Source organism: Pseudoliparis swirei, chromosome 5 (assembly GCF_029220125.1).
Source record: "Pseudoliparis swirei isolate HS2019 ecotype Mariana Trench chromosome 5, NWPU_hadal_v1, whole genome shotgun sequence".
In the NCBI taxonomy this organism is placed as follows: Eukaryota; Metazoa; Chordata; class Actinopteri; order Perciformes; family Liparidae; genus Pseudoliparis; species Pseudoliparis swirei.
This window is the reverse complement of record NC_079392.1, coordinates 10817237-10826809: the sequence shown is the minus strand read 5'-3', so window position 1 is coordinate 10826809 and position 9573 is coordinate 10817237. Positions and strand designations below refer to the sequence as shown.

At 40.5% G+C, this 9573-nt stretch overlaps 1 protein-coding gene across 1 annotated transcript in view; it reads left to right on the top strand.

The window, feature by feature from the left end:
• The first annotated feature begins 377 nt into the window (after positions 1 to 377).
• The window catches only part of LOC130193983 (BMP/retinoic acid-inducible neural-specific protein 3-like), a 31467-nt gene continuing 22271 nt past the window's right edge, over positions 378 to 9573 (top strand). The window contains exon 1 of the mRNA XM_056414839.1: positions 378 to 640. Within this exon, the coding sequence (XP_056270814.1) occupies positions 417 to 640 (224 nt within the window). The 5' untranslated portion in view covers positions 378 to 416. The remainder of the gene's footprint in view (positions 641 to 9573) is intronic.

Here is a 9573-nt window from a genome sequence, read left to right as displayed (position 1 = left end):
CCAATCTGTACACATACAACATCCATGTCCCAGGACCTCACATCAACCCAGAAAACACTCCCAAGAAATAAAATAAAAAACTTTAACGGGGAAAAAAGGGAAGAAGCCTCCACATTGCTGACAACTATCGGGTGATAGTCGCATGTGTAATGACACAATGTTCAAGTCAAGGCTCCAGCTGCCACAAAGAGCTGTTACGGTTTGAAATATGCTCAGGCTTCTGCTTCTCTCTTCCGTCTTTGATGTTGGACATGGGTGTTTATTTTTATCCTCATCTGTGTGTTTCTGTAGGTGTTCGGGGGGCGTTGAGGTGATGCATGTCCCCCGGTCATCCCAGTGGAGGAGCCAGCTAACGACGAGTGGCTTCGGCTGCTAAACTCCCTCCCACCATCACCACCCTCATCCCTCCATCTCTGATGGCTCTATGGGGAGTCGTCAGCCTCAGCCTTCACTGCTGGGTGTGTTTACATTCTGCGGTAACAGCAGCAGCTGTAGCAACTGCCAGCCTTCCCAATGACAAGCCTGGGGGCCCTCTGGACTGGCTCCTGTCTGACAAAGGGCCTTTCCACCACTCCCCAGAGTACATTGACTTTCTGGAGAAAAACCGGCAAGGCTTCTCCACCAGATACAAGATATACAGGTGAGTCCGGGCAGCAGGAGGAAGAAGTACTTTACGCTGTTTACTCCTGCCATCACTACTCCTATAACACGCACGGAAAATCTCCCAGCAGCCAAACCAAATGGACCCCATGGTTGTCCTTTGAAGGATCAGCTCTGTGTAAATAAAGGCTGTATACACAATATCATTATTTGATTTGCTTACATATTAAGATTAGTGTAACTCACAAAGTCCCAATCCGCAGCCTTTACTCAAAAGCACTTAGAGCTGTACGATTTGGCTCATTTACCATGAACAAACTGTTGTTTCAAAGCATTGGCATCAACGTCAGTGGTCATATGAAGATGCCAGCAGTCAGTGCTAAAATTGGATTAGTCAATCTAGTTTTGTAAGTCAGCGCGCTACTCAGACGCCAGAAGACGACTGTCATGGTTGCTGACCAGATCCTACTTTGTGCGAGCGCGTTGACATTGGAAACGTGATTCAAGGAATAGTTTAACATTTGAGCAAACACCAGGCTAATTAGCCTCCCTGTCAAGAGTAAAATAAGAAGGTTGATAACTCTGTTGTGTCTGTATGGTAAATATGACTCCAGCCATTTAACTTAGAAAAAATGGGGATACCTACTAGCCTGAGCTAGCTCGTAAAAAATCTAGACATTTAGACATTTTTTTGTATGAACTACACTCCTTTATATTTGGCATACAGACATGAAAGTGTCATATTTCCCAAAAGTTCATTCTATTCCTTTTCAATGTAGTTTGTGTTGCCATGTTGTAATTAACAACCACAGCTGTCCACATGCTGAGGACCTCCAGTATAGTTATCATTGTGTACTATATGCCCATGTTTGTTTTTATATATATATTTTTTTACAATATCAACCCAACAGCATAATTCTTGGCTGTTTTCATTAACGCTGAATATTTCATGTAAGCAGCAAAAACATAGTCACAGATTTTGAGATATAAATTAAGAGGAACATATAGATTAAGAGAGGTCTCTTTTATAATTAATGTGAACCATGAACTTCAGCAACATCAAGCCGACACGTCCTTACCTGGCCCGGCTTTATTAAGGCACTCTTCTAGAAATGATAGTCATTGCAATGAAATGCACTGCAGTTAAATCAGTTGAAGTGGAGTTAAATGATAGAGACAAGGAAGGGAGTGAACCTCCATATGTCTAGGTTGAATTATATTGCAAATGTAAATTTGCTGGAATATGTTGGTGAAGGACCAGATTAAAGTTGAGGACAAGGTCATTCCAAGGGTATTCTATCCTAACAGCATATGTGATGAGGTAATCTCAACCCAATTGTTGTGTGACAGTAGTGTTCACACAGTGGACAATATGCTTTATGAAACTCAATTCATGGCTATCCAGGCAGATACTACCTGGCCTGCTTGTCGGGCCGAAAAGATTTCTCCCGTTCCGATTTCAACGAGGTATCTGTCACGTGCCTGGACGGAATCATTCACGATGTATTTAATGCGGGCACGTTTCTATCTGCTGGCTGTACATCACGGCTGTCATCAGAACCCTCAGGGGGTCACCTGATCAGGTGGTCACCTGAAATATGTTGATTAGCACCGGGAAAAAATGATGATTTGTCATGACAGCAACACAGTCTGAGGTACCGGCGTACGACCGAATTAGTGGAGATTGTGTCGTGAATCATATCCGTCGTCATTTAGGAGGCTGTTGTCCAGGCTTCTGGAAATAGACGAACAAGGTTCCTGACATCTATGGATCAGTGTAAGGATGCTTTATGGCTCTGGGGATCGTTTGCAGCTTTGGAGCTTTTTAATATTTCCTCCTCTGGCAAAAGGCAGACATTCGTTGGAGCTGAGCTGCATGGGCGGCAAGATTAATAGTCTTATCATGTGGCCAAGTGATTAGTGAGCTCTTAGTACTTATTACTCTGCATTATCACAGAATCCCCTGAGAGGCTTCTGTCAGCTGCAAGGTTGTGTTTGAGGCTCTCTGGATTACCACATTATGGCATTGATTAATAGTGGTGATATTAAAAGGAAAAACTAACCTAAAATGTAAATAGCTTGTAAATCTTTCTAAATTAAATTCACTTGGATTCAGTCCCATTTGATTAAACAAAACAAAAAAATCTCAAGATAACCGTGATACAGCTGTGGGTAAAAGCCTGTGTATCGACGAATTATAGCTCTCTCAAAATGCCCGCCATGGTGGGGTGAAATATGGTGATGGTTTTGGGGGCTCACACCTGGAGCTGGCTCACACAAAAATGTAGTGGGCTTGTTTTATTAAAGAAAGTGGGCCCACTGCAATAGTATCCCAAGCGGCCCACACTTCATAGCAATGCTTCTGCTGTGTAACCGAAGTCCTCACATTTCAAAATCAATTTATAACATGTGTGAACGTAGAAAGTAGGACGTTGATCTCTGTGGCAGTGATTCCCAACCTCTGTGTTTTTGAAGGGTGACTGAATGTGTGTCGCTGCTCAGTACAGGTTGAAACTGGGTCTGAATGGGAAATACCAGTCTTTGGTTGCACTGCTCACAGCTCAGGCTGTTTTATTTTACTTGTGTACTCTCTACTAATTTAGAATGCATAAACGGGACATCAAATTACCAAACAAGTGATGCCAACCTTTTAATGCTTGATATTTTTGGAGACTTGATGTTGCAGACAGATAACATATTAATGTGCATTTCAATTATTTAAGTTCTACCTTGAAGACAAACATATTAATAAGAAAATTAATGTGAATTTGTTGATAATTCAATAAAATTACAGACATGTTCTAGCTTTTTAAAGATATTTAAATGTACACGGTGCTGTACAGAAAGTGGACACATTGATGGGAAAACATGAGCAAATTAATGCATTTAAACTAGCTTCACTAAATTAATAGATTTATCATTGTATCTTTGAGATGTTTTTATGGACCTTTTTTCCTGCAAGAAAACTTCAAATTAATTAAGGTTGCGTGTGTCTCATTTACAGATTGTATCTATTTTAGATCAAATTTAACATCACATTTAACACCCGTGTCCCCACTAAAATCTGATTAAGATCTGACCGCTATGTGCAACTCAATCAACGGACAGCCCCATCCTCTCGTTCCTCACTGGTTTGAAAGAGTTTAACATGATTACATACATCTACCCATGTAGCTGTTGAATGTTAATTATACATGCAACTGCCTTTACACTTGTGTTCAATGTGGTCACATCCCTGACAACCTCCAAAGGTGCTTCGGCTAATTGGAAATCTACACCACAAGGCAATGTTTTGGGTACATTTTACTTATTGCACAATCCGATTGCTATCCGACTCCCCAAAAGGCGTCTTGAGACAAGGTGTAAAGGAGGTAAGAGTTCCCAAAGCTGCTTCAGAAAACTACTGCAGAAAATACCCATGGGGTGTTTAGAAGTAAATGAGTAAATTACAGTACAGACAGTGTCATTGTGTCAACAGTCATGACTGTGCATCAACACATAATTATTTAAAACAAGGACGCTCTAATGAGTATCTGCAATTAGTTTCTTCCACAAACCAGAGCATGTAACACACACCCACCCGTTGAGATTAACTTGATCAAAAGAAAGCTGCTTCCTGTTGGATTTAAGAGCCTCTTAATAATGAAATACAGAAGATTTACGAAACCACAGGGGAGTCTGCAGGTGCTCTGAAGGGGGTTGAGGTGAGTGTTTTAGAGCACTCCCTCAGCGCTGCTTCTCAGCATCCCACAGCTGCATTCTTACTGATGTTCTTTGCCCTTTTTATCCTCATCTTCCTCAGAGATTTTGCCAAGTGTTTTCTGGTGCTAAAAAGCCTAGTGAATGAACAGCGATATAAAATTCCTCATCTGCTATTTAATCAGAGAGAAAAAACTCGTGAGCTCTTCACGATTCATAAGGCACAACATTAGACACTTTCCCTTAAATTAGCCCCATTAATTGCTCAACTTTTAGTTGCAATTTCTCTTTCGAACGTTGTATTAAATCACGAGAGTTAAAGTGTAAAATGAGGGAGAGGGAAGCCTCATTACGGTTCACCTTTTCATCCTTGCTTCAGTTTTTTGGACACACTAGCGGTATGGATTAAGGGCAGTGAGGTTGCTCTCTCACTTTGGTCCAGACTGAAATATTTCAACAAATATAGAATAGATTTCCATTACGTTTTGTCCAGACGTTCATTGTGCCCGCAGGGTTAATCCTACTGACTTTAGTAACCTGCTGACTTTAATCCTAGCACCACCATGAGGTTGTGATTTGTGGTTTTGAGTGAAATGCTTCCACAAAGACTATAGTAGATGGATTGCCATGAAATGTCATTCAAATATCTATGTCACTTTGATCAGCCCTTAACTTACTCTAGAGCCACCATCATCATTTACATTTTCAATTTAGTTGGTTTGTATAGCCCATTCTCACAAATTACAAATTTGTCTCAGAGTGCTTTACAATCTGTACACAAAGACATCCCTGTCCCAGAACCTCACATTGGATCAGGAAAAAATCCCAAACAACCCTTCACGGGGAAAAAAGGGAAGAAACCTTCAGGAGAGCAACAGAGGAGGATCCCTCTCCAGGATGGACAGGTGCAATAGATGCCATGTGTACATAAGGAATCATTGAACACAAATTAAAACACAGTAACAACACATTCAATGAATATGAATGTAAAGTATATGAATTGTTGGTAGTAGGCATGGACCACATCAGCATGTTAGCATAGCCTTGTGATCACAGCATGCCAATCTTCAAATCAATTCAGTTAATTTTTCATTGCCCGATATCACAAATTACAAATTTGCCTCAAAGGGCTTTACAATCTGTACACATAGACATCCCTGTCCCAGGACCTCACATCGGGTCAGGAAAACCTCCCAATAAAGAGAGAAAAAACTTTCACTGGGAAAAAAGGGAAGAAACCTTCAGGAGAGCAACAGAGGAGGATCCCTCTCCCGGGATGGACAGAACAATAGATGTCATGTGACCAGAAGGAATCATTACAGAGTAACAACACATTCAATGAGTATGACAGAGTGTATGAATAGTTGGTAGTAGGCATGGACCACGATCCAGACCTCCATGATCCATCAGGCAGATGTAGGTAGAGAGAAGGGGGGGGGGGGGGGGGCACATCAGCAGGGCCATGGCATCAGACCCAGCCAGGTCCAATGGACCCTATGAGACGTGAAGTCACAAGGACTCCGGGGAGGAAGCAGAGTTAATAATGTGCAATGGAGAGATGAAAATGCATCCATAAGGAGAGAGAGAAGAGGAGAGAGGTGCCCAGCAGTTTATAAGCCTACAGCAGCATATCTTGGGGCCAGGTGAACCTGATTCAGCCCTAACTATAAGCACTATCAAAGAGGAAAGTCTGAAGTATACTCTTAAATGAGGTGACTGTGTTAGCATTTAGCATACAGCCTCACAGAGCCGCTAGCATGGCTGTTGACACTTCATCTTGCTGACTTAATGCCACAAATTGAGTTTAGATATGCTACTGGTATGAATGGTCATGTGACTGCAAATTTAGATGAAAAAAACAAAAAAACTAAAATACAAAGTTTTTCTGGCCCACATTATATAAACTACAGCAATGGAACAAACCAAGGGTAGCCTATGAAGAAATGCAACAAATATAGCCCTACAACTGGTTTCTATACAACATACTGATGTAAATTCCTTAGATTATCAGAAATATAAAAAGTGTCAGTGACCATCGCTCAGATTCAACTAAAAGTAAGGTGGACAGAACTTTAGAGGTTATTGTTATGATCATTTTGGACTCTCCATTTTTGGTTGAGAGGCATTTGGTGCAAAAAAGAGTGACAATGTCCTATTCTGGTCCTGTTTTCCTCTTGTGTATTATCCATAGCTCAGCTTAATTCCAATAAATGCTCAATGACAAGAGAAGATGGATCACCAGATTTGATGCTTTGAGTTACAGTGTGAGCTACCTCCCTCAGGATTGATGGAATACTGAAACACCATGTTAGCCTGCCTACTTCATTCCCCGGCTCTCTTACTGATTAAATTTGAAAAAATAAATAACACCTTGTCTGTAATGGAAGATGTTTTTTGTCTCTGTGTGTGTTTTGGCGACTCACCGTGGAGCATACCCATTGCCTTCAGTGCAAACACGATGTGGGCCTTCCGCCTTCGCCACCTGTCCACAGGAAACATTGCCAAGGGAGAGCAGCCATATTCACCAGGGTGAAGGCAGCATGTCGATGTGTTTTTGGCCCCGCTCTGAACATATTGCATTGGTTAATGCCTGTGATGATTTTTTAAATTGGATTTAACTGGAGAAAATTCACTATGATCATTACATATTGTAAAAGTGATTAACGATTAGGCAGCATGCCAGCGGATACATGTACAACAAATAACAAGACATAACATTTTTATCCTTCACTAAAAGTAACAACACAACGATCTAAAAATATTCAAGCATGAGTTCTACATTGAAAAATCGTATTTAAATATTACCGTCTTTATTTAAAAGTAACATAACATTACCATTTGCTAGCCAGGGATGCACAACTGAAAGACTCGCATGCACAAAAATGCATGCACCCAGATACAAAAACTATTTTTTAAGGGGTCATAAACCAAATACTGTAGGTCGGCTACAAGGGGTGGCCATAATCTTTTTTTTCTTTTTTTTTGTTAAGGCCGACCGGCCCATTAAATGGGTTGCTTTACTTGACAGTTGGCTGGTGATAATGTTCAAGAAACATGCCTATCTGTATAAATCATTATAATCCCCACATGCTCTATATGAGTGTGTGTGTGTGTGTGTGTGTGTGTGTGTGTGTGTTTGTGTGCACGCTCAGCCAAAAGGTTGTGTTCTGCCGAGATGGAGAGCAGATTGTTATTTTCAGTGTCTGACAGATATTAGAAAAACATTATTGATGATAAAACATTTTCAGAATTGCATGGATTGATCAGAGAGGAGTCATTCTCATCAAACTCAGGCTTAGAGAATTAATTTATTATTAACATAATTGGCCTTGTCAATCCCATCGTGAAGGTGACTTAATTACAACAAAAAATTTCAAGAATATGTGTGGTTTTAATTATTAATATAACTATTTACAGACTGTTTGGGCTAAAAAACAAAAGAAGCTTAATTCTCCTTTACAATAATAACTTACACGTTTAAAGATGGGTAGGCAAACTAAACAAAAATATGTAATCATTAAGGGAAGTGTACATGATGGAATAGCTGCTTTAGAATATGCCAGACAATCACAGGGGTGGATATGATTTTGCAACATAATTTTTGGAGATATTTAGAAAATAGCTTGTGTGAATGATTGTGGTGAGGTCTGGGCCAAAAGGACGACCCAGTGGTTTAATGTTTAATTGTAGCCTCTTGTATAATATTATCATATTTTATTTACTTGCTGTGAAATTAATAAAGTGAGGAAAAAAGTAGAATATTTTCCTCTGTTGAAGTGGACTGGGAATGTGAACCGAAAATACATACGTAGTAAAGTTAAATTGTGTCCTTGTACTTTTCCTACTTGGAGTACAGTACTTAAGTCAATCGACTTAATTGAAGATGCAGACATAAAGAACCTGTCAAGAAAAAAGGGTGATGAGAGGTGACAACAACAACAACAACAGCAGCGTGGCTTTAATAGTGTCTAAAGCGTTGAACTGATAAGTGATGTACCTCGGCGTAAAAGGAGCAACATAATTGATAATAGTAATGACTTAGCTGCTTGTAAGGGGGATTGCGGCCCCTAAAGTTGACTCTGTGGTGAAACCCATTTAATTTCTTCTTCTCCCTGCAGGACGAACTATTTGGCCCGTCTGGGATTTCAGATAAGACGAGGCTAGCTTATCGCAGCCAACGATAACTGAGGAAACGAACGACAGCGGGGATTTGCGAATACTCTTTTTTATACCTGCGCACCCCCGCACCCCCATCCCCCTCTTTCTCCCTGAGTATTCCTACTTTTCCAGAGAAAGTGCTCTGGCTTTGAACTAGTGCTCCCAAGCTGCGAAACAGAACTCAAGAGACACTGTGTCCCATTGTAAGAGGTCATTTATTTGTATGGCATGAAATGAGGTGAAGATTAATAGCTGCGCTCGATGTTTCCGGGCAAAAGATTCTTCAAAAGCTTTGTCTGAATACTACAGTGTCGGCAAAAAGGTCACCGCGCACCACAAATCCATTTAACATCATTATGTTTACTTCCCACACTCTGCTACACTTTCTGCTTAATATTGTGTGCATCAGTGTCTTGTTTTGTGATTATATAACATACATTGGAATTGATGTTCGTGGCAAAAAAAAACTCTGTGGGCAGCAGTTTGAATTCTCAGGGATTTACACTGTGTATCATCCACACATCTGGGTGTTTGAGCTTTCCTCATTACTCCTGGTTTAATGTGATGTATACCCTTTCAAAAGGCCACTCTCCCTCCATCCATCAGCAGCAGCCAAGGTTGCTCAACCCGTTCTGATTACAGCAGTCAAGCTTTTAGTTTGAAGAGAGAGAAGTGCAACATTTGACTGATAATGCTCTGATGTGAATTCACGGACTGTTTATTTTCTTCCTTCACAATGTAATCTGAACAAAAATAATCCCTCGTTCAAGACAATCAATCATGTTCATGTCTGGCTCCTTTGTGTTTGTTATTTTTATTTTTTTTAAGGCATCAGGATGAAGCACCTCAAAACGAAACAAAGTGCTCTCTAAAGAGAAAACAGACGGCTCTTTGAAGAATTTGTGTTTCCTTCTCATATAAGCGTGATTATGTGAGTTATTTTTGGGTAGTGCCAGTCGGATAGTAAAAATTGGCACCCTCCCCTTTTTTATTACAGCTGTCATATCTGTGTGTGGCTTCATAACGATTGATACTTTCATTGCTACGCAGATTTGTGATATCGGGAAAGTGCTTGCGAAAATGAATACAATGTTGCATCAATGCAGTCTATGGCCT